This window comes from Chiloscyllium plagiosum, chromosome 11 (genome assembly GCF_004010195.1).
Source record: "Chiloscyllium plagiosum isolate BGI_BamShark_2017 chromosome 11, ASM401019v2, whole genome shotgun sequence".
NCBI lineage: Eukaryota > Metazoa > Chordata > Chondrichthyes > Orectolobiformes > Hemiscylliidae > Chiloscyllium > Chiloscyllium plagiosum.
In genome coordinates this window covers 44,406,249-44,432,892 of record NC_057720.1, presented here as the reverse complement: position 1 = coordinate 44,432,892, position 26,644 = coordinate 44,406,249, and the positions used below count along the sequence as shown (strand labels likewise).

General features: G+C 41.2%; 1 protein-coding gene across 1 annotated transcript in view; it reads right to left on the bottom strand.

Moving 5' to 3' along the window:
• The window catches only part of agbl4 (AGBL carboxypeptidase 4), an 862,393-nt gene that overhangs the window by 610,529 nt on the left and 225,220 nt on the right, over positions 1-26,644 (bottom strand). Inside the window, exon 4 of the mRNA XM_043699224.1 lies at positions 8,012-8,106. Within this exon, the coding sequence (XP_043555159.1) occupies positions 8,012-8,106 (95 nt within the window). The remainder of the gene's footprint in view (positions 1-8,011; positions 8,107-26,644) is intronic.

The window sequence follows — 26,644 nt, the reverse complement described above, 5'->3', positions numbered from 1 at the left end:
TTGAGGAAGCCTCCTTGAAATATTGCTGACCCCTGGATATTGTTCCATTTCAAGAAAACGGGTGGGATATGATACTTGTCAGCCCAAACTTGGATATTGACCAGGTCTTGCTGCATTTGGACATGGGTTGCTTCAATATCTCAGAATTTGTAAATGGTGCTGATCCTTGTGCATTCATCAGAGAAGCCCTCACTTCTGATTGTATGATGAAGGGAAGATCATTGATGAAAGAGCTGAAGATGGTTGGGTCTAGGACACTGGAGGGTTTGATTTATAAGGAGAGGCTGGATAGACTGGGACTTTTTTCACTGTAGGAGGTTCATGGGTGACCCTATAGACATTTATAAAATCATAAGAGGTATAGACAAGGTGATGGTTCAGTGGTTAGCACTTCTGCTTCACAGACCTAGGTTTGATTGCAGGTGAGAGAGAGGGAGGATGATGAGGGGGGTGAATTAGAGAGAGGGTGAGCGGGAGGGGTTGAGAGAGAGAGGGGGTTTGAGAGAGCAAGTGAGATCGTGAGAGAGAGAGAGGAGGATGAGGGGGTGAGAGAGAGAGGGTGAGAGAGAGGGGGTGAGAGAGGGGGGTTTGAGAGAGCGAAAGAGCACGGGTGAGAGAGAGAGAGAGGAGGATGAGGGGGGTGAGAGAGAGAGGGTGAGAGCGAGGGGTTGAGAGAGAGGTGGTTTGAGAGAGCGAGAGAGAGCTGTTGAGAGAATGAGAGAGGAGGATGAGGCGTGTGTGAGAGAGAGGGTAAGAGAGAGGGTCGGTGTGGACTTGTTGGGCCAAATGGCCCATTTCCACACTTTAGGGATTCTATTTACAACCTATTTACAAGTGCAGTTAGTATAGAACCTTTCTTGTTAGTATTCAATCCTGCTGTCCTAAGTTTTACACCCTCGTATAAGTAACTCACCAAGGAATGACAGCTACAGTCTCACCTCTAAACTGGTGCCAGAATTGAAATAAATTGAACCAAAATCAGAAATTGCTGGAGAAACTCAACAGGTTTGGGAGCATCTATGAAATTAACAGAATTAATAGAATTGGGGCGGCACAGTGGCTCAGTGGTTAGCACTGCTGCCGCACAGCACCAGGGTCCCAAGTTCAATTCCAGCCTTAGGTGACTGTCTGTGTGGAGTTTGCACATTTTCCCCGTATCTGCATGGGTTTCCCCCGGGTACTCTGGTTTCCTCCCACAGAAGAACAAAGAGAACAAAGAAAATTTACAGCCCAGGAACAGGCCCTTCGGCCCTCCAAGCATGAGCCGATCCAAATGTAATGTCTAAACCTGTCGGTCAATTCCTAAACATCTATATCCCTCTGCTTCCCACCTACTCATGCATTTATCCAGATGCATCTTAAATGAATTTACCGTGCCTGCCTCTACCACCTCTGCTGGCAACGCATTCCAAACGCCCACCACCCTCTTTGTGAAGTACTTGCCGCGTGTATCCCCCTTAAACTGTCCATCTCTCACCTTGAAAGTGTGACCTCTTGTTATTGAATCCTTCACCCTGGGAAAAAGCTTATCTCTATCCACCCTGTCTATTCCCTTCATGATTTTGTAAACCTCAATCAGGTCCACCCTCAATCTCCTTTTTTCTAATGAAAATAAACCTAACCTACTCAACCTTTCTTCATAGCCAGCACCTTCCATACCAGGCAACATCCTCGTAAACCTTCTCTGCACCCTCTCCAAAGCGTCCACATCCTTTTGGTAATGTGGCGATCAGAACTGTACACAGTGTTCTAAATGTGGCCGAACCAATTGTACAATTGTTAAAATTGTACAATTTTAACATGACTTGCCAGCTCTTATACTCAATACCCCGTCCAATGAAGGCAAGCATACTATATGCCTTCTTGACCACTCTATCCATCTGTGCAGCAACCTTCAGGTTACAATGGACCTGCACTCCCAGATCTCTCTGCCCATCAACCTTTCCCAAGGCCCTTCTGTTCATTGTATAATTCGCTGTAGAATTAGTCTTGCCTAAATGCATCACCTCACATCTGTCTGGATGTCCAAAGATGTGTAGGTCAGGTTAATTGGCCATGCTAGATTGTCCATAGTGTTAGGTGCATTAGTCAGAGGGAAATGAGTATGGGTGGGTTATTCTTTGGAGGGTCAGTGTGGACTTGTTGGGCCAAAAGGCCTGTTTCCACACTGTAGGGAATCTAATCTAATTTTTAAAAAAAACATTTGGATCCAACAAACCTTATTCAGAACTAGTATTGATAGGAAAAGGTAGTATTTATGCTGATGGGAGGGGATAATGGAATAAGTGATAGGGTTAAAGCCTCTCATATTTGTGGAGAGAATGTAGGTATTCCACAAAGCAGGTGCCAAGTCTGTGTTTTGCTTCCCCAATGTAGTCAAGTGACCACGTTGCCAAACACCTACGTTCTGTCCACAAATTTGCACAAAGCTTCCATTTGCCTGCCACATCAACAAACCATAATGTTTCCTGGCCAATATCTCTGTCTCGGATCTGCTGCATGCACCTGCAAGACTCAACGCAAGCTGGAAGAACAGCACCTCATTTTCTGCGTTGGGACTCTGCAGCCCTTAGAACTCAATATCGAGTTCAATAATTTAAAGATATGAACTCTTTCTTCCATGTCCTTTAACTACCTGCACATCCCAGGTCCTGTCATCACATGAGTTGCTTTCAGCATAGCCTACCCATTTTCACCTTCTTATGGCCCCCATTAGCACTTTTCTTTCTCCCTGGCTCACTATTATCCATCTCTTTGTCTATCTTTATTTCCCTCTGCACTCTGTTTCCACCTATCACTTACTCCTTTAACACCTCACATCTGCTGTCTTCAGTTTATATATAATACATATATATTGTATTCACAGATGCTGAGTCAAACCTGCTGGGTTTTGTTTAGATTTCCAGCATCCACAGTTCTTTGTTTATTTTTGTAATACTGAAATAGATTAAATCAAAGAACACAGAAGAATGAAGAGCCAAGAATGAGGTATTCAGCTCCCTGAGTCTGTTCCACCATATGATAAAATCATGATTTATCTGATTATGGCTACAACCTAACTTATCTGTTTGCACTCATAACCCTCAAACCCCTCATGGACCAAATTTATCTAACTCAGCTTCGAATATATTTAATTGACTAGTCTCCACATTTCTCCAGGGAATATAATTCCACAGAATAATGACCCTTTTGAGAAATAAGTATCTCTCTACCTCAATGTTAAATGGCAGACCCTTATTTTTCAAGCCATGTCCCCTAATTATATACTTCCCCCAGAAGCAAGTTTTTTTTAGCATCCACCTTTCAAACCCCCACAGGGTCTTACATGTTTCAATAAGATCACGTCACATTCTTTTTATCTTCAGTGAGTATGTGCCCAATCTGCTCAACATTTCTTCTGTGGATTTCTTGTTACTTTAAACTGATTTATTGCCTTTATTGCAAGATTAGATTGCTTCTAAACTATTGCCCCTTCACAAGGCACAGTGACTCACCCATCATAATTGGCAATTCCTCAAAAATCTGCTCTCAAAAATCCTTTCTCATATTGTTCAAGTCATCAGTTATGAATAAGTGGAGGATATAATTGTTCAGAATATGAACAGGAAAGTGATAAAGAAGGATATGAGTCCATGAAAGGCAGATGCAGAAATAAATGTAATGGATAATAAGGAAATAAGAAACTTGTTAGATGAATATTTTGTATTCACTCCACTATGCAACAAAAGTACAAGGTATTAGTGGTTCAGAAGAAACTACAAATAAACCAGAGATAAGCTTTGGTAAGAATCATATTGGAATAAAGATTCTATATAGACTTAAGACTCTTTTCTTTAGAAAACATGATTTGGAGATGCCGGTGTTGTACAAAGTTAAAAATCATTCCTGAAGAAGGGCCTGTGCCCGAAACGTCGAATCTCCTGTTCCCTGGATGCTGCCTGACCTGCTGTGCTGTTCCAGCAATAAAGTTTCAACTTAAAAATCAAACAACACCAGGTTATAGGCCAACAGGTTTAGTTGGAAGCACACTAACTTTCGGAGCGTCGCTCCTTCATCCACAACCACCTTCTTTAGAAAAGGGTGACTTAATATAAGTACTTAAAATAAGTACTTAAAATTATAAGGCAGTCTGATATGGTAAATATAAAGAAGAATCAATTTATGATCAAATCTGAAACTACTGTTAATAAATACAAGATACCTACAGACAGATGACCTGAATCCTGAAATATTGACATCCTGGGGTTACAATTGACCAGAAACTAAATGGCACCATCTTTATAAATAATGTGGTAATGCCCCAAAGCCTTTCCACCATCTATTAGTGATTAATCAGGAGTGTAATGGAAGATTTTCTACTCAGTCACAGAGTCATAGAGATCTACAGCACAAAAAAGGTCCTTCAGCAAATTGCATCCGTGCTGGTGAAAAACAACCACCTAACTATCGTAAATTCACTTTTTAGCACTTGGCCCATGGCTTGACACTGCAATCGGACTCCTTAAATGTTATGAGGGTTTCAGCCTTAACCACTTTACAAATAGATGAGTGCATGTCCAACAACACTCAACAGGCTTGATACCATCCAGGACAAAGCATTCCATTTGAATGGCCACCTACCTTCGAAATTCATTCTCTCCACCAATGTCTCACAGTGGCAACAGTGTGTACCATCTGTAAGATACCATGCAGCAAATCAACATGGCTCCTTTGACAGTACCTTCCAAAACTGCAACCTCAGCCACCTTGAAAAACAAGATCAATGGATTCATGGGTACACTAGAACCTGAAGCTCCCTCCAAGCTCACATCATCCCAGCTTTGAACGTCATTGCAATTCCTTCATTGTTGCAAGGTCAGAACCTTCCCATTCTCTTCCTAGCAGCACTGTGAGTGTATTTACACTACATGGACTGCAGTGATTCAAGAAAGTAGCTTACCATCATGGTCTCAAGGGCAATTAGGGCAAGGCAATAAATGCTAGCCCAGCCAGCATTGCCCACATCTAGTGAGCAAATAAAGAGAAGAAAATTACAGTCACCAGTAAATCTGAAGAGGAATTTAGAATAAACCTCTTTCGCTATACAGCAATTAGAATGCTAAATTTGTTATCATATGGATATAATAGCATAGAAATAATTAAAGCTGGGAAAGTACATATGGGATAGAAAGACTCACTGAAAAACACAAATTGTGCATAAACACAAGCATATGCAGTATATGCCAAGTGAGCTGAATTACTTGTTTCTGTGCCCTAAATTTTCTATATATTTACGGTTATAACTTAAATGGACATATTTAATATGATTGATTTTTCTCCAAAGTAACGGAGAAAAAATATAAATTAAAGACATAGAAATCCATGACTGTCAGGCAGACATTGAAAGAAATTTTGGATTTAATCGAAGTGGCTTAGAGAGGGGCAGGATGATTTCCTAACACCTATGCTTGTGAGGTTTTCAGATGAGATAGAAAGGGGGATTAATAAAACAAGTGGATGGCAATTGCAATTAAGGAAACAATCACAGCTGTGAAAAGGGGTGTTATGCCAGAGGGATCAAATCAAGCTACATGGTTTGAACGAAGGATCAGGAAAGGAGGAATCACATCGTGGTGAGTATATGAAACACCTCCAAGTTGTCAGAGCAAGCTAGAAGATCAAATATGTAGTCAAATTCCAGACAAAATAATAAGACAATAGCTGTGAGGTATTTCAATTATCCTAAAATCAACTGAGACATGCGTAGTGTAAAATTTACAGAGGCCACATAATTCCTAAATTATATTCAGGAGCACTTTTTTGGTAAAATGTGTCAAATAGAAGGTGGAAGGGTTGCATTTTCAGATTTAGTTTTAGGGAGTGAAGTATAGCCCGATAGTGCTCAGATGTCAGGAAGAGAATCAGTCAACCATCTTTAACCCAGTAAATTACAAGCCTTCGAAGACTGAAGAAAATGCATTCTGAGAGAATAGTAAAACATGCAGATTCAGGGAGATGGCTAACAGCAAGTGCAATTATATTGTGTAATAATATGTATATAATATTGATAATATTAAGAGAGAAAAAAATGTGGAGATTTTGAATATAGGTCTGAAAGTGTTAAAACTGAGGAGTGGCATAAACACTATGCCACTCACTATGATGGTTGACATATGGACTTGAGGGTCGAACAGCTTAGGATCTCAGAGAAGTAAGACTTAACATCTGGTCTGCCTCAATGTCTCTGTAACAATATCTATCATATCGATATAACCTGTTACTAGTCAACCCTTAATGTCTTCAGGGTTGAACAGCTAGGTGATAAACATGCTGGTGAGCAATGAGAAGTCTATTTGAATGCATCTTATTATTACTTAACCTCATCTCATTTTTAATGTAGGTTGCTATTCCCCTGGTACTGGCGAGAAACGAGATGTGCAATTCCTGACTTGAAAGTCAGAGCAGTTACCTGGTGGCTGTAGCCCACAAGCAACTCCTCTGGGCTTCCAGGATTGGCAGCATTCCCCAACTTCTCAGGGCAAGCTCCATGGATAGCAACCACTGTCACTCCCTGTCCATGGAAGTCAGCAGTAGCAAAGTGAGAAACAGTTTGGGACTGAGGGAATTATCTGGGCAGGCTTGAAGCTGCACAGTACTAGCCCATCACTTTTGAATATAGCAGCAGAATAGCATAAATTCCTGGTTTTCAAAGTAGTGCCTGGTTCTGGAAACAACAGGTTTGAAAAGGGGATGTTATGTGTATGTACCTGTTGGTTGTTTCGGATAAGCGCAGCATGGTTGGCAAGGTGATTAACACTTCTGCCTCACAGTGCCAGTACCTGGGTGCGATTCCATCCTTGGGCAACTGTCTGTGTGAAGTCAGACAGTTGAGGCTTGTCACAAAATCAGGAGGGACGATTTTAGGGGAAAAAAACAAGTCAGCAACAGTTGCCTCATTTGCTATGGCACTCAAATATATTCTGATGGGAGGACAGTGATAGAGCAAGGAAGTCAATTGAAGTTGTTAGTTTCTAATCAGCCTGTTTAGAGATATTATTACACACCTCTGAAGCAGATGGGTCTTGGCTCCTGGCTCAAACGTAGAGACACTACCACTGCACAATAAGTTAGGTATAACTCTGTTTCTCTCTCCACAGTTGCTGGCAGACCTGCAGTGTTTCTGTTGCACTTTCTTTTTTTTTTAATTTAAATTTCATCATCTGCGTTATGCTTTTAGATATTTTCTAATCAACCTGTTCGGAGATGTTATTACAGGCCTCTGAACAGGTTAGACTCACACCAGGGTGTCCTGGCTCAGAGTTAGAGACATTACTAGTGCACCACAAGAGTCGCAGTCAATTGGAATTAGGAATGTGTAATAACTAGAATAAGGGATGGGTAAGAATTGGAGTCAACAAAGCACAGTAATTGCAGTTAGGGAACTATACTTGTTCATGGTTCCACAGGAACATTTGAGAGGCCCTCCCTTTTCTTGATTGCTGCAGAGGCAAGATTCTTTCGAGAAGAAGACCAGTACTTAATCTCAATGTTTTGTTCGCTCAGTGCATGAGACTTGCAATCTCAGAGTCGTGCATCAAAGTCTATGTTAAGTGCCACTGTTTAAGGGTTCTTGTGGTGGAGTGGTAATGTTCACACCTGGGCTAATAGATCTGGGTTCAAGTTCCACCCCTGTATCCAGAGGTGTGTCATAATATATCCAAAAAGATAAATTTAAAAGTACTTACAAGTTCAGCAGTTGGCCAACGTCAATGCAAGTTCTGTGCCGGACATCGCACTGCTGAATATTATGCTTGTACTAATTTTATACTGCAAATTTGGGTGTAATACAAACCAGTTTCCACTTCCAATCATTTTGTAGCAATGCCACAGCTCTACATTTTTGATGTTTTTAATTAAAATATACTTTTGCTGTAACAATTGCAGATTCATGTTTAAATTTATCCAGTAACAAAAGGAAATCCACCAGCTTTTCATTCCACAAAAGTTTATATCAAGCTTTCAGTTGTTTTACCATTTTGGTCTGCTTGTAGATTTCACAACTGGTGTCATTCCATCTCTGTAGAGGCTCTTCGTTTTGCTGAAGTTGACAATATTAAAAATTACTCTCTGCAAATAATTAAATAAAAATAAGTTGATTAAAATCCAAACAATTATAATCTAAAATATTTTCTTAAGATACATTTATTGTCTGTGTAAAAACATACCTTGTTAAAAATATTCCCGTTTCAACATGCCTTCTACAGAAAGTTCAACAACTGGAAATTGCATTGCAAATTACTTTTCTCTTTAATATTGTATGACCTCACAGCCAAGATTTTAAAAAGTAGCAGTGTTCAGATTAAAATGGATAATGGAAAATCAATGAAGGTGGTGGTAATTGCAGGCATGAATTGAAAATTGGTTAGCAAACAGGAAACGGTGTGGGAATAAATGGATGTTTTTCAGACTGGAAGGCAAAGACTAGCAGGCCATCATAGGAATCTATGCTTGGCTGCTAGTTACTCATAACATATATCAAAGATGTTTTGAGGGAATCAAATGTAATATTTCCAAATTTGCTGACAATGATGAGAATAATAGAGTATTACTTAAACAGTGATAGATTGATGTAGATTAGATTCCTTACAGTATGGAAACAGGCCCTTCGGCCCAACAAGTCCATACCGACCCATTCCCTTACCCTGTTAATATTTTACCCCTGACTAATGCACCTAACACTATGGGCAATTTAGCATGGCCAATTCACCTGACCTGCACATCTTTGGATTGTGGGAGGAAACCGGAGCACCCGGAAAAAAACCCACAGGGAGAATGGAATGGAATGGAATCGAATCGAACCCAGGTCCCTGGTGCTGTGAGGCAGCAGTGCTAGCCACTGAACCAGAGTGCTGCGTGTATGAGGGGGCATAAAAATGTCTTTGTATTCAAGTCCCTGAAAGAAAGCAAACAGTTAGGAAAGCATATGGTGTGTTGACTTTAACTGGAAGGGGATTTGAGAACAAGAGAAAGGATTTTTGCTGAAGCTTTGCAGGACCTGGGTAAGACCATACCAGGAGTACTGTGCGCAGTTTTGGTCTCGTTACCTAAGATATACTTGCCATAGAGGGAGTTCAATGAAAGTTCATCAGGCTGATCCCTGGATGACAGAAATGTCTTTTGGGGAGAGATTGGATTTACCAGGTCTGTATTTACTGGAGTAGAGATAAGAGGGGAATCTCATTGAGACTTATAAAAGTTTGACTGGGCTGGAAAGACTAGATGCAGGGATGATGCTATCTATGGTTTGGGAGTCCAGAGCAAGGGATCACATTCTCAGGATACAGAGCAGACCATTCAGGACTGAGACGAGGAGAAATTTCTTCCCTCACAGAGGATGATGACCCTGTGGAAGTCTCTACCACATAAGGTGATAGAGGGCAAGTCACTGAATATATTTACAAAAGAAACAGATTTCTACAGACTAAAGGCATAAAAGGAGATGGGGAATGAATTTCAGTATGGCATTGAGTTAGAGGATCAATTATTGCCATATTTAATAGCAGAACAGGCTCGATGGGCCAAAAAGCCTATAACTGCTTTTTGTTTTGTTCTATATGACTTGTAGACATTGCACAGTTGAACTTGAGGCATGTAATGTGATAGAATGTAACTATTTTTGCCCCTGTAACAATAGTTGCTGAATCTGCCTGCTGTACAATTCTGCGATATATCTTCAAATAAAGAGAGCATATGGCCAGTTAACTAGCCCTGGTGTGAAATTGGTAAATTTGTGTCAGCAAACACAGAACAACAGAGACTACTGGCTATGCCACAGCATCAACTGCAGTATAAGCCATAGTCTGTGCATTATCTACCTCCTTGTTAAAGACAGATGAAAAGTGTTTACTACCTCAGCCATGCTCACTGCTTCCATTTGTTAATCTGCTTTTTGAAAAGCTAATCTTCTTATCACTATTATTTTACTATATATGCCTATAGAAAATTTTGGCATTCCCCTTTAAGTTGATTGCAGTCTTTCCTCATAATTCCTCATTGTTTCTCTAATATGCTTTCTCCCCTCCCCGTATTCCTCGGTTTTGAATTGTATTTAAAACACAAAGTAATAGAAAATAAGAGCTGAAGTAGGTCATTCAGCCCTTCGAGTCTGCACACTATTCATTATGGTCATGGCTGATCATTAATCTCAAGAACCTGTTCTCACCTTTTCCTTATGTCCTTTGATCCCTTTAACCCCAACTGCAATGTCCAACTTCTTCTTGAAATCAGACAATGTTTTGGCCTTGACTTTCTGTGCAGGCAAATTCCACAGGCTATGGAGGCCAAGTTATTGAGTGTTTTTAAGACAGATTCTTTATTAGTAAGGGGATCAAAGCTTACAGGAGAAAACAGGAGAATGGAGTTGAGAAACATATCAGCCATGCTCAAGTTGGGGCAGGGGGTGGTAAATGTCTTAATTCTGCTGCTATATCTTATCATCTTATGGTTTCAGGTTATCCCACCCATCTCCATTCTTGCCACATTTTAAATCAGTTCTCTGCCAATTGACCTTTCTTATTCTGGTTTGACTATTGTCTTTGTCCTCTATTATCATACACCTTTGTGTATAATGAACACTATGCCCTCAATGCTCTCCCATTGACACTTGAGCTACTTCGCCCATCTCAGTTCCAAGAATCAGGTCCAACTGTGCAACCTTTCTTGTTGAATCGGGCACATACTGTTGTAGGAAATTCTCCTGAACACAATCAAGGAACATTTGTCTTATTTTCCCTGGCACTACCATAGTCTATATTTAGGTGATTAAAGCATTGTACGATGGTACTATCTGTCTGTAATTTTCCCGCAGATCTCTTCCTGTGCATCTTCAATCATTGGTGATCTACAGACTACACTGAATAGACTAATTTTACTTTTTTTCTTGCACAGCTCTAGCCAAATAAATTCCATTCCAGCACCCTCTGGGAAAGCCTCTCTCCAACACTAAAATGCTGTCCTGCATAGTGTTCATTATACACAAAGGTGTGTGATAATAGAGGACAAAGACAATAGTCAAACCAGAATAAGAAAGGTCAATTGGCAAGAACTGATTTAAAACGTGGCAAGAATGGAGAAAGGTGGGATAACCTGAAACCATAAGATGATAAGATATAGCAGCAGAATAAATACTGCTACCCCTCCTTTCCTTCCTTTTCTATCTTTGTAACACCTTTTATCCAGGAATATTTAACATTTAGCTCTGCCCTTCTTTAAGCCTGGTCTCAGTTATCACTAAAAAATCATATTTCTACACGGCAGTGTGTGCCTTTAACTCCCCAGTATAGTTTACTATATTCTGTGCATTCACTGACTTCAATTTCATTGTTTTCTCTCTTACTCTGACTTCACGGTTTAACTTACTATTCTCTACCTGGTTCCATCTAGCTAAGTAGTTTAAAGCCCTTCCGATAGCATTAGCAAAATGACTCATAAGGAACTCGGTCCCAGTTTTGATCAGGGGCAATTCATCTGGCTTGTACAAGTCCTATCTTCCCTACAGCAATTTCCAGTGTCACAGAAATTTAAAGACCTCCCTGTGCACCATCTTTCAGGGTCCCACATTCATCTGCTCTGGAAATGTGTTGCTGGAAAAGCGCAGCAGGTCAGGCAGCATCCAGGGAACAGGAGAATCGACGTTTCGGGCATAAGCCCTTCTTCAGGAATTTGCCTGAAACGTCGATTCTCCTGTTCCCTGGATGCTGCCTGACCTGCTGCGCTTTTCCAGCAACACATTTCCAGCTCTGATCTCCAGCATCTGCAGACCTCACTTTCTCCCCACATTCATCTGCCTAATCTTACTATTTCTGGACTCATTTGCATATGAGACTGGCAGTAATCCAAAGATCCTGCTTGCTAATTTTCTATCTAAATTCTGATTGCAGGACCACACCTTCCTTCCTGCCGAAGTAGGTTAGTATCAACGTGGGCCATGATCTCGATCTGTTCACACTCTCTCAGAAGAGAGTTCTGCAGCTGCTCTGTGATGTCCTTGATCATGGCACCAGTGAGACAAAATAGCATTCTGGAATCACATCAAAATCCACAGAAAGGCCTATCTGCTCCCCTACCTAATAAATTCCCAACCCCAGTTGATCTTCCTTTCTTCTTCCTTCACTCGTGTACAGCTGTACCGTTCTTGGTACCACAAACATGATTCTGACTACAGTACCTTGAGGAGTCAGTCCCCTCATTAACTTCCAAAATGGAAAATTGATTTTTGAGTGGTACCCCAGAAGACTCCTGCACTACTTTGCAGGTTCTCTTGGCCTGTCTGGTGATTTCTCAATTCCTTTTCTGCCTCCAGACCCATGAGCTGCAGTGTGACCATCTCTCAGAATGTGTTATCAAATAACTCTCAACCTCATGGATGCACTATAGAGACTCTTTCGGATGCCTGTGCTCTGAAATTCGGATTTCAAGTTTCTGAACTGGCATCACTTTCTGCACACAAGGTCATTTATGACACTTGTAGGCTCCATGATTTCTACACTTCACAGGCCATGTCTTCAAGTTGAATCAGTTGCACTGGCACATCTTAACTATACTTCCCTTACATTAACTTTACTCTTACCTGGATTACTTATAGTACTTTACTATATTGGCCCTAACTTTCCCTTATTCTTGCTGTCCCTCATGTATCTGAAAATTCTGAATTCTCCAAGTCTGTTATATGATGGCACACATTTCTACTATCTAATAATATTGTCCTGGGGCATCAGGAATACAGCATGGAAGGAAGAATCCACTTGCATTTGCCAGTATTGTACCCAAATGTCAAGTTTATGGTGATGTGAATAATAGGCGTAGATATTTATAAAATTTGTGTGAGCTGCTTTTGGGTGAGAATGTCTAAATTTTTATTTTGTACAAATTTAATTTAGTTTGTAATTGGCACTAAACTGAAAACTATAGTTGAAATTACACAGTGCAATCTGATGGGGATGTGAATATAGGGGGTAGATAGATATCTATAATATTAGTAAGTGCTGTTTTTGGGTAAGAATGTCAATATTTTATTTTGTACAAATTTAATCTAGTTTGTAATTGGCAGAAAACTCAAAACTATGGTTTAAATTATGTAGTGGCCAACCTTAAGCAGTTTTTGTTTGCCTTTCAAGGAGAGTGACTTAATTAAGAATCAAATTAAACATGAATTAACTGTATCAGGTTGATTTTTTATGTTAGGAGCATATCAATTAACCAAATTAGTGTGACTCAGCACTTATGTGCCACATCTATCAGACTGCTAGAGTTAACTGATTCAGGAAATTAAGTGGAGAAAGGGAAAAGGACATTTTGATGCCATTGCCTTTGTCTAAACTTTTCCAGTCTCCAGAAATTGATACTTACTCTGATACAGGAAAAGGAGATGGTTAATTAGTAAGTATTTGATTAATGATTAAGGTTTATTCTATTCCTAACGTTTAAAATTGCATATCAGACGGTGGTAACGCTAATAAAATGTATAAAAAAAGCATAATTAAATATAAAGTTGAATACAACAATCAGTAGTTTCTTAAAAAAACATCAAGGATAGCAAGATGTTTCACAGTTGCAGCATGCAAGAGTTCCTGGATATCAGTTTGGTCCACATTTGAAGTTTGAGTAGGCTTGGGGCAGATTTTATGGGTCGGAGGCTGGACTACAGACATGGCGATGCATCAGTGAAGGGGAAAGCTACCTTTTGAACCAGAAGACAGTCAGATCTCTTGGGGTTGGATCGTCAGATTTAGTCAGTCTTCAGGGAATGGAGATTATGACTGCGAGGGAGGCAGGCAAGGACCCAGCTGGCAGGAGCACTAGAGTATTGGTGGATGAAATAGAACCAGAGAATGTCTGTACTTTGATTTCCAGAAGACATTTTATAAGGTACCACATCAAAGATAATACTGGAAAATAAAAGCCAATAATGTAGCAGGTAGCATATTGGCATGGATTGCAGATTGGCTGGCTAACAGGAAGCAGTAAGCAGGTGTAAGTAGATCTTTCCAGGTTGACAAGATGTGACAAGTGGTGTGCCACAGGGATTGATGCTAAACTGCTGAGAATTTAAATGAAGGGAAGGAATTTAAGTGACAAATGGATTATAATGTCGAAAAATTTTAAAATATCTATATTGGCATGAAGAATAAAAAAAATTATGATTAGATTAGAAATGATTCCCTACAGTAAGGATTAGAAATGATTCCCAACAAGTCCACACCGACCCTCCGATGAGTAACCCACCCAGATCCATCCTCCTACCCTATATTTACCCCTGACTAATGCACTTAACACTATGGGCAATTTAGCATTGCCAATTCACCTGACCTGCATGTCTTTGGATTGTGTGAGGAAACCGGAGCACCCGGTGGAAACTCACGCAGACACGGGGAGAATGTGCAAACTCCACACAGAGAGTTGCCTGAGGAAGAAATCGAACCTGGGTCCCTGGCACTGTGAGGTAGTAGTGCGAACCACTGAAACACCGTGCCGCCCCACTGAGCCACCGTGTCGCCCAGTGGTCGACTCTCCTGTTCATCGGATGCTGCCTGAGCGGCTGTACTTTTCCAGCACCGCACTTTTTGACTCTGATCTCCAGCATCTGCATTCTTCACATTCTCCAAGAGAATAGGGCCCCTCAAAGATCAGCAAGGCAGCCTATGTGTGGAATTGGAGAGATGGGGGAGATACTAAATGAATATTTTGCATCAGTGTTTACTATGGAGAAAGATTTGGAAGATACAGAATGTGAGGAAATAGATGGTGACATCCTGAAAAACGTCTATATTACAGAGGAGGTGGTGCTGGGGGTCTTAAAATGTACAAAGGTGAAAAGAAAACCAGGATCTGATCAGGAGTACTCTAAAACTCTGTGGGAATCTAGGGAAGTGATTGCTGGGTCCCTTGCTAAGATATTTGGACCATCAATAGTCACAGGTGAGGTGCGGAAGACTGGAGGTTGGCTACCAAGGTACCACTATTTAAGAAAGGTGGTAACGAAAAGCCAGCAGCTATCGACTGGTGAGCCTGACATCGGTGGTGGGCAAGTTGTTGGAGGGATTCCTGAGGGGCAGGATTTATATGTTATTTGGAAAGGCAAGGACTGATTAGGGTTAGTCAACATGGCTTTGTGCTTGGGAAATCATGTCTCATGAACTTGATTGAATGTTTTGAAGAAGTAATAAAGAGGATTGACGAGGGCTGAGTGATGGACATGATCTATATGGACTTCAGTGAGGCATTCAACAAGGTTCCCCATGGTAGACTGGTTAGCAAGGTTAGATCTCATAGAATACACGGAGAGCTAGCCATTTGGATACAGAACTGGCTCAAAGGTAGAAGACAAAAGGTGGTGGTGGAGGATTGCTTTTCGAACTGGAGGCCTGTGACTAGTGGTGTGCCACAAGAATCGGTGCTGGGTCCACTGCTTTTTGTCATTTATATAAAGTTCGTAAGTTTGCAGATGACACCAATTGGAGGTGTAGTGGACAGCAAAGAAGAGTACCTCAGAGTACAATGGGATCTTGATAAAATGGGCCGACGAGTGGCTGATGGAGTTTAATTTAGATAAATGTGAGGTAATGCATTTTGGGAAGGCAAATCAGAACAGGACTTATACACTTAATGGTAAGGTCCTAGGAGTGTTGCTGACCAAAGAGACCTTGGAGTACATGTTTATAGTTCCTTGAAAGTGGAGTCATTGGGAGAAAGGATAATGAAGGAATTTGGGACGCTTTCCTTTATTAGTCAGAGCACTGAGTATAGGAGTTGGGAGGTCAAGTTGCAGTGCCACAGGATATTAGTTAGGCCACTTTTGGAATACTGTTTGCAATTCTGATCTCCCTCCTATCGGAAGGATAATGTGAAATTTGAAAGGGTTCAGAAAGAAAATCTACAAATATGTTGCCAGGGTTGGATGGTTTGAGCTGCAGGGAGCGGCTGAATAGCCTGGGGCTTTTTTCCCTGGAGTGTCGAGGCTGAGGGGTGACCTTATAGAGATTTATGAGATCATTAGGGGCATGGATAGGGCAAATAGACAAGGTGTTTCCCCTGGGGTGCGGGAGTCCAGGACTTGAGGGCATAGGTTTATGGTGTAGGGGAAAGATTTATTTGGGGCCTAAGGGGCAGCGTTTTCACACAGAGGGTGGTGCATATGTGGAATGAGCTGCCAGAGTAAGTTGTGGAGGCTGATACAATTGCAACATTTAGGATGCATTGGGATGGCTATATAAATTGGAAGAGTTTAGAGGGATATGAGCCAAGTGCTGGCAACTGGGACTAGATTAGGTTACGATATCTGGTCGGCATGTTTGAGTTGGATGGTTTCCATGCTGTACATCTCAATGATTCTGTGACTCCAATTAACAGGAACTGGGCAAAATACATCACCACCTGTTATTAAAATGGATAAGAAGATAACGAATGAAAATTGGAAATGCAATAGACAGGATGGGGGACAATAAAAATAATTTAATTTGCCTCTTCTTCTTGTTAGTGACAACATGCAATTCTAAACAGGTACAGTAGGAAAATGATCTGGAGTGCAGTGCATTATGTACATATCATTAAATTTGGCAGAGTTGGCTCAGAACTTGATAAACAAGATATATTGGATCCTGGGCTTTAGGACTTGAGGCTTACATTACAAAAGTGAGGAGATCGGTGAACGTTCATTATGGATTGATTTACAGGGCCCCTGTGGGTATGCTTTCAGTACTGGGGGGGAAGAAGGGGGAAGAGGTATGCTTAGAAAATTTATGTTGGTAGCTCCAGCCCTACCCCACAACATCCCCATGCCCAACATTCCTGATGAACATTTTTCCAGATCCATGTTGTCTTTTTCCAGGGGATTACTTGCAGTTCTTGTGGTGCCCACTACTAAATTAAATGGTGCTTGTCTTGAAAGACATGATGGCCAAACAGATTGGTCAACAATCTCAAGGCTGCAATTTCCTTTCACTGAGAGGTAGAAGTCTGCTAGAATTCTGCTAGAGGTAGAATTCCACCAGCAGTATGATACTGCCACTGAACAGTTTCAACTGGATCAAAGAGTCTCAATATATCCCCAATCTGTGCCACAGAATATTCAAATCTGGTGTACAACTCCGAACATCACATTTAATGAGAATATGAAGGCATTTTCAAGGGTGCAGAAAAAATATTAAAGACTGGTTCTAGAAATCAGAGATAAACTGGAGATAGCAAGTTTTGAGAAGATTTGTAACTGGTTGAGGTTCTGGATGTAGGTTTACTCGCTGAGCTGGAAGGTTCATTTTCAGATGTTTCGTCACCATACTAGGTAACAACTTCAGTGAGCCGACGAAGCATTGCTCGTATTTCCTGCTTTCTATTTATATGTTTGGGTTTCCTTGAGTTGGTGATGTCATTTCCTGTGGTGACATCCTTTCCTATGGCAATGCCATTTCCCGTTCTTTTTCTCAGGGGGTAGTAAATAGGATCCAAGTCAATGTGTTTGTTGATAGAGTTCCAGTTGAAATGCCATGCTTCCAGGAATTCTTGTGCGTGCCTCTGGCTTGTCCTAGGATGGATGTGTTGTCCCAGTTGAAGTGGTGTCCTTCCTTATCTGTATGTGAGGGTACTAGTGAGAGAGGGTCATGTCGTTTTGTGGCCAATTTACGTTCATGTATTCATGTGGCTAGTTTTCTGCCTATTTGTCCAATGTAATGTTTGTTACAGTTCTTGCACAGCATTTTGTAAATGACATTAGTTTTGCTTGTTGTCTATATAGGGTCTTTCAAATTCATTAGCTCCTCTTTTAGTGTGTTGGTGGATTTGTGGGCTACCATGATGCCAAGGGGTCTGAGTAGTCTGGCAGTCATTTCTGAGATGTCTTTGATGTAGTGGAGAGTGGCTAGGATTTCTGGATGCATTTTGTCTGCTTGTTTGGGTTTGTTGCTGAGAAATCGGAGGACTGTGTTCGTTGGGTACGCATTCTTTTTGAATGCACTGTATAGGTGATCTTCCTCTGCTCTGCGTAGTTCCTCTGTGCTGCAGCGTGTGTTTGCTCATTGAAATAATATTCTGATGCAGCTTCGTTTGTGGGTGTTGGGATGATTGCTTTTGTAGTTCAATATTTGGTCCATATATGTTGTTTTCCTGTAGATGCTGGTTTGAAGTTCCCCATTTGCTGTTCGCTCTACTGTGACATCTAGGAATGGCAGTTTGTTGTTGTTTTCCTCCTCTTTAGTGAACGTTATGCCAGTAAGGGTATTATTGATGGTCTTAAAGGTTTCCTATAATTTGTTTTGTTTAATGATGACAAAGGTGTCATCCACGTAGTGGACCCAGAGTTTGGGTTGGATGATTGGCAGAGTTGTTTGTTCGAGTCTCTGCATTACTGTCTCTGCTAAGAATCCTGACAGCGGAGATCTCATGGGTGTTCTGTTGGTTTGTCTGTAGGTTTTGTTGTTGAAGGTGAAGTGGGTGGTAAGGCATAGATTCCATTAGCTTGATGATACTGTCCTTGCTGATGAAGTTGGTGTTTGGTGTGTGTGTCTTTGGGTCTTCTAGTAGTGTAGCCAGTGTTTCCTTGGTTAGGTTGATGTTGATTGATGTGAACACCGCTGTTACATCAAAGGAGACCATTATTTCATCCTCTTCTATCTTAGTGTCTTTGATGGTCTTCAAAAGACCATCTTCGTCTGGAGGCTCACTGAATATATTACCTACTATGGTGACGAAACATCTGAAAATGAATCTTTCGATTCAGCGAGCAAACCTACATCCAGAACCTCAACCTGAGCTACAAATCTTCTCAAAGCTTGCTAACACCTCGGGCTGCAATACGCTAAAACTGGTCTGAAAATTGGAAACAAATACCATCTGACAGAGCGCCACCCACGAACTGCTGTACATCCTGCACAAATGCCTAAGAAAACAGGTATTACCTAAACATCTTAAATACAAGCCTCCCCTTAACACCCCACTAGCCAAAAGAATAGCAAAGCAAAATGGCCTGCAGAATGCTTAGAGAAATGATTAATGATGCCCACAACAGACTCCGTAAATACCACCGGGAAACTTTGCACCAAAAATCTTTATCCACTCATGCAACAGACCATGAATAGACAGATACAGTACAACAAGCCATAGATATTAGACAGTGACAAGCACAGAAAATGAAAACACTAGACCTGCAGAAAAAACTAGACAAACTCACACAAAATAACAACACTGACAACACAGAAGCGTGGATAAAAACTTATCTGACCAACCCTTAACAGACACTGAAAAAGCCGTCTTAGTAAGAGGATTAAATTAGAGCTTCCAGAATGCAGATAAGAAACATTTCTTAGCAGCATTAGAAACAACACTAAAAAACAACCAACTCACTGAAGAAACCCAGCAAACTATCAGACAGGTGGTCGCACCAACATTAAGCAGGAAAAAGAAAGGAAACACACTCAAAAAACACAAGAAAGGAAAACACTAATAAAAGCTAAAAACATTGTCATCCTACCTGCAGACAAAGGATGTTTGACAGTCATTTAAATCAAAGAGACTACATTGAAAAAGCAAACGCACTACTTGCAGATACCAACACTTACCAACAAGTGGCAATAGATCCAATCCCACAATTAGAGAATCACAGCCCTACTCAAAAAAACTTAAGAAATCTGGAGAAACAAATAAGACCGAATTCCAAAAAAAGAAACCAGACAGATCCAACACACCACGCTTCTACGGACTATGCACAATTCACAAACTAGAAGTCCCCCTCAGACCCACAGTCTCGCTACCTGGAACACCAACTTACAGATTGGCCAAGGAGCTACACCAAAGACTGAAACACTTAGTAGAAGACTCACACCACTCCATCCACTCTACCCAAGAATTCCTGAAGACCATTAAAGACACTAAGATAGAAGAGGATGAAATAATGGTCTCCTTTGATGTAAAAGCGGTGTTCATATCAATCATCAACATAGCCAAGTAAACACTGACTACACTATTAGAAGACCTAAAGACACATACACCAAATACCACCAACTTCATCAGCAAGGACCATATCGGCAAGCTAGTGGACCTACGCCTTACCATCCACTTCACCTTCAGCAACAAATCATACAGACAAACCAACAGGATACCCATGGGATCTCCGATATCAGGGTTCTTAGCAGAGACAGTAATGCAGGGACTCGAACAAACAGCTCTGCCAACCATCCAACCCAAACTTTGGGTCCATTATGTGGATGACACAGAAGAACTATGCAGAGCAGAGGAAAATCACCTCTACAGTGTATTCAAAAAGAATGGGTACCCAATGAATACAGTCCGCCGAGTTCTCAGCAACAAACCCAAACAAGCAGACAAATTGCGTCCAGAAACCCTAGCCACTCTCCCCTATACCTAAGACATTTCAGAAAGGACTGCAAAACTACTCAGATCCCTTGGCATCATGGTAACCACAAACCCACCAACACACTAAAACAGTAGCTAATGAACTTGAAAGATCCTATACAGACAACAAGCAAAACTAATGTCATTTACAAAATACCGTGCAAGAACCCATCCATGCTGACCAGATATCCCAACCCAATCTAGTCCCACCTGCCAGTACCCGGCCTATATCCCTCCAAACCCTTCCTATTCATATATCCATCCAAATACCTTTTAAATGTTGCAATTGCTGTGCTGTACATCTCTATGACTCTATAACTGTAACAAGCACTACATTGGACAAACAGGCAGAAAACTAGCCACATGGATACATGAATATCAATTAGCCACAAAACAACATGGCCCTCTCTCACTAGTATCCTTACATATGGATAAGGAAGAACACTGCTTCGACTGGGACAACACATCCATCCTCGGACAAGCCAAACAGTGACACGCACAAGAATTCCTAGAAGCATGGCATTTCAACTGGAACTCTATCAACATACACATTGACTTGGACCCCATTTACCACCCCCTGAGAAAAGAACAGGAAATGACATCACCATAGGAAAGGACGTCACCACAGGAAATGACATCACCAACCCAAGGAAACCAAAACATATAAACAGAAAGCAGGAAACACCAGCACTGCTTTGTCCTGAGGCTCACTGAAGATGTTACCTAGTTTGGTGATGAAACGTCTGAAAATGAACCTTCCAGCTCAGCAAGCAAACCTACATCCAGATAAACTGGAGATGTTGGTTGTTCTTCTTAAAGATGTCAAGATTAAAAGGCCATGACGTGGCAGCACCGCTGATGAACTGGGGTGAACAAAGTCAGAAGTCACACAGCACCAGGTTGTAGTCCAACAGATTTATTTGAAATCACAAGTTTTTGGAGCTCTGTCACTTATCAGGTGGAGTGAAGACAGGCACTCAGGCACAGAATTTACAATCAGACAGATCAAAAGACCATACAAATGGTGTGAGTGGAGTGTTGACAGGCTGAATAATAAATCTCTGCAGGTGATCAAGAGTGTCAGACAGTGTGAGCGAAGTGTTAACAGCTGAATAGCAAGTTAAGGGATGACCTATAATCCAATTAATTAAGGCAGAGAGATAATGACAAAATATTAAAAATAAGGTGTGCTGGAGACAAACCAAATGACTGAAATAATATGATAGGTATGAGTTGCTTGCTGAGGGTCTATCCAAAGTAACAAGTTATCTAAAACTATACAAAATCATTAAGGTAGAAAGATCATAACGGGTTATCAAGGAGATGGTATCAAAACAGGACAGTAGGAAAATTTTACAGATGCAGAACAGTATGGTGAGGTCACATGTAGCGTGACATGAACCCAAGATCACGGTTGAGGCCATTTTCATGGATATGGAACTTGGCTATCTGTTTCTGTTTGGCGATTCTGTGTTGTTATCTCGAAGGCCACTTCGGAGGCCACTTACCTGAAGATCGGAGACTGAATAGCCTTGACCGCTTAAGTGTGCCCCAGCTGGGAGGGAACATTCCTGTCTGGTGATTCTTGCATGGTGTCTATTCATCCGCTGTCGTAGTGTCTGCATGGTCTTGCCAATATACCATGCCTCAGGGAATCCTTGCCTGCAGCAGATGAGGAAGACAACATTGGCCGAGTCACATGAGTATCTGCCATGTACATGGTGGATGGCGCTCCTACGTGTGATGGTAGTATCCACGTCAAAGATCTGGCATGTCTGGCAGAGATTGCTGTGACAGGGTTGTATGATGTTGTGATCGATATGGTCCTGAAGGCTGGATAGTTTGCTGTGAACGATAGTCTGTTTAAGGTTTGGCAGTTGTTTGAAGGCAAGAAATGGAGATGTAGCGATGATCTTGGAGAGGTGTTCTCTCTGATTATAAATTCTGTGCCTGAGTGCCTCTCTTCACTTTACCTGACGAAGGGGCAGTGCTCGAAACGTTTGAAATTTCAAATAAACCTGTTGGACTATAGCCTGGTGTCATGTGGTTTCTGACCTTAAGGTTGAAAGGAGTTTTGGTAGAGATGTTCAAAATAATGAAAGTTCTGAACAGAATATCTGTTGAAAGATTGTTCCACTTGGCAGAAGGATCCAGCACTAGACTCAATGATTTAAGTGAATTGCAGAAAAACCAAAGATGATATCAGGGAAATATTTTTGTACAATGTGCAGTCAGGTTTTTAAATGCACTTCCTGTAAGAGTGATGAAGGTCAGTAAGGGTTTTCCAAATGAAATTGGATAATGATATAATAATTGCAGAAAAACAAATGTCAGGTTTTGCCTGAATTGTTCCTGTAAGGAGCCAGCATGATCACTGCTGATGGCCTCTTTCTGTGCTTTACTATTTTATGTTTCTCTGATGAATCTAGAAATAAATTATTGAAGGACATAAAAAGAACACAAAGGTCACAAAGGAAAGTATATCACAAATAAAACGTTTTCTCAGTGAAAAGATATTATGTAAAGTCTTAAATTGAGCACCGTCTGCTATTAGGAAATAGGTAAAGTCAACAATTGTAGGCAACACTAAAATTAAACATTCCTAAACAGATATACAAGGTTAAAGCTTTTTATTTTGCACCCATCACAACTACCTAAAATCAGATAGCACAGGAAGAGGATGTTGATTGATTGGACCATGGCTCGCAAGGATATACAGTAGGGCCAGTTAACTGTCAATGTGACTTAGCTAAAGAATATCAGATCAAATAGGCAGATTCAGAGTATTGCTGTAAGAAATGCAGCAGGGATTAGCATTATCCATAACTTTTTTTCCCAGGCAAAATCTGCAGTGTACTATAACTTACTGTTTGACAATATTACAAATGCAAATCCCTTTAAAGGTAAATCAGGAAGTTTTTTTAATCAACTTGTTCAGGCATGTTGTGATACACCTCAAAGCATGTGACACTTGAACCCAAGTGTCCTGGCCAAGGAACAGGGACACTTCCATGTGCCACAAGAACCTGTTGTTTGAATTTTTTTTACTGAAGATAAACCAGGATAGCTTCAGAGTTAATCAACAACAGTGGATACTCATTGGAGTTTGTGCTTAAGATTAGATTACTTACAGTGTGGAAACAGGCCCTTCGGCCCAACAAGTCCACACCGCCCCGCCGAAGCGCAACCAACCCAAACCCCTGCATTTACCCCTTACCTAACAGTACGGGCAATTTTTAGCATGGCCAATTTACCTGACCTGCACATTTTTGGACTGTGGGAGGAAACTGGAGCACCCGGAGGAAACCCACGCAGACACGGGGAGAACATGCAAACTCCACACAGTCAGTCGCCTGAGGCTAGGGTTGCATCTGTGTGTAAATATCAAAATGGGAGAATAAGAACAGCTGGGAGATCCTTTCCTTTTTCCCACTTCTCTCTTATTTGGGGTTATTGCAATGTCCTTAACGGGCTTTGCTTGTTAATTAATCTGTTTAAACATGAGTGATTTATTTGTTGTAGTTAACAGATGAATACTACCATGGATGATTTCATAGTGAGGAAAAAGCAACTCAACTCTGTGTGATAACACTTTCAGGTATTAATAAAAAGAAAAAAGGAAAGAACAGCTGAGGTTTTTGGCCAGAAGACCTAAATCAAATTCCACCTGCCCCAGAGGTGTGTTACCACATACCTGACTAGGTTGATAAAAAAGATCAACAGCTGGGGAAGTCTGCCCCTTTTGGATCGTGCTTGTTAATTCTTAAATTATTCAAATGGGAGCTATATACAAAAGAATATGGAGGTTCTCCCCCTTCCCTTTATTTTTGTTATTGTTGCTCTACCTTTGGTGGCAACATCTTTGGTAATCTTTTCTGAATCCTTTCAAGTTTCACAACATCATTCATACAGCAGGGAGACCAAACCAACCACCAAATCACCAATCAAACAAATCTCAGGCACATCCCCAGAATCGAGGGATGGAATAAAAGGAGAAAGAGAGGACTGCAGATGCTGGACATTCTTGATGAAGAGTTTATGCTCGAAATATCGACTCTTGCTCCTTGGATGCTAATTAATGGAATAACAGTGTGGGTTTAATCCCTGCTCTGCTGTTCCTGGAGGTTGAGAAGAAAGTGAGGACTGCAGATGCTGGAGAGTCAGAGTCGAAAAGAGTGGCACTGCAAAAGCACATAAGGTCAGGCAGCATCCAAGGAGCAAGAGAGTCGACGTTTCAGGCATACGCCTGATGAAGGGATTATGCCCAAAATGTCGACTGTTCTGTTATTTGGATGTTGCCTAACTTGTTGTGCTTTTCCAGCGCCACATTGTTTGATTCTGGGGAAGTGCCTGAGATTTGTTTGATTGGTGATTTGGTGGTTGGTTTGGTCTCCCTGCTGTATGAATGATGTTGTGAAACTTGAAAGGATTCAGAAAAGATTAACAAAGATGTTGCCAGTGTTGGAGGCTTTGAGCTATAGGGAGAGGCTTAATAGGCTGCGGCTATCTTCCCTGGACTGTCAGAGGCTGAGGGGTGACCCTATAGACATTTATAAAATGATGAGGGGCATGGATAGGGTGAATATTCAGTGCCTTTTCCTCAGGGCAGGGGGGGTCCAAAGTTAGAGGGCATAGATGTAAGGTGAGAAGGGAAAGATTTACAAGGCACCTAAGAACTAATCTTTCCATGTAAAGGGTGGTGCATATGCGAAATGGTGGAGCTTTATCCTCTCCACTGCCCAATTAACAAATCTTCCAATCATTAAATTACAGTAAATACTGATCAGTGGGGCAGGGTAGCAATAATAAAACATTAAAAATGGGAGGAATCAAGGGAGGAATTACATGAAAACAGTGTTGGAGGGTGAGATAATGTATTCCAACTCCAATGGTACCACAAACAAGAACTTTTTTTTTCCCTAAACCCACCACAAAATCACCCAATAGCCCCTCTGTTCTTTTTTCCTCATAGATGTACCTTTGGACCAACTCATCCATGCAGACTAGATATCCTAAATAAAGCTAGTTTCACTTGTTAGCACTTGGCCCGTATCCCTCTCAACCCTTCCTATTCATGTACCCATCCACACACCTTTTAAATGTTATAATTGTACCAGCCTCCACCACTTCCTCTGGCAGCTCATTCCATGCACGCATCATCCTTTGCTTAAAAAAGATGCCAGTTAGGAAAAGTTTTTTTACACTTTTATGTGTTTCAAGACATCCAGCACCTCCTCCTCTGTAATGCAGACATTTTTCAGGATACCACCATCTATTTCCCCACATTCTATATCTTCCATGTCCTTCTCCACAGTAAACACTGATGCAAAATATTCATTTAAAATCTTCCCCAAGCCCTGCGGTTCCACACATAGGCTGCCTTGCTGCTCTTTGAGGGGTCTTCTTCCCTCCCTCATTATCCTTTTGTCTTCAATGCATTTATACAATCCCTTTTGGATAGATGGAAAATATAAAAAGGAAGCTGTTTTTATTCCAGGCTACAGGTTTATTCTGTGGTGTCTATGAACCACATTAAGTAAGTTGTGGGCAGTTGCACTCCGGTTCATTTTCTTAAAAACATTTTCTTTGGTTGCACATTGGCTCCACGCTCCTCGTCTTTGGGCATCTGGTGCAGAGGAGTGAGCGGGTAGCTCAGAGGTCCTCTTTGTGCATCTGCTTCTGGGCCTGGCAAAAGCAGCCATCAACAGGTCAAGACACTGGGGAGGTGTAATTCCTGATTGTCTGCTTCTCTTCTACAGCTATTTAAATGCCTGAGTGTACCTTGAGAGGGAACACATGATGTCCACTAGCAGCCTTGAAGTTTTCAGAAATGTGTGGGCACTGACGGGGTGGAGAACATTATTTCCCCAACAAACACCACATTGATTTAGTGCCCTTGGTCCTTAGTCATCCCTTCCACACACCCCCATGCCCTTTTTGTTTTCATTGTTGTTAAATTATCTTTCGTGAGCAGTGTTTGTAATTTGTTATTGGATATCTTTGTCAATTCAGTGGTGGGTTTATTTTATTTTTAAAAATGTTGTATTTTCTCACAAACTGTCTGTTTATTCTGTGGTGCTGTGGAGTCTGTGTACATTTACAAAAGTTGTGAGGTTGTGCAACCCCTGTTTGATTATTATTCTTTTGGTTGCATTTCAGTCCCACAGTCCTGATCTTTTGGCACCCAGCACAGAGGGGGTGCAGGCAGGTCAGAAGTTCTTCTGGGCTTGGCTAAAGTAGGCATTAGCAGGTCCAAACTTTAGGC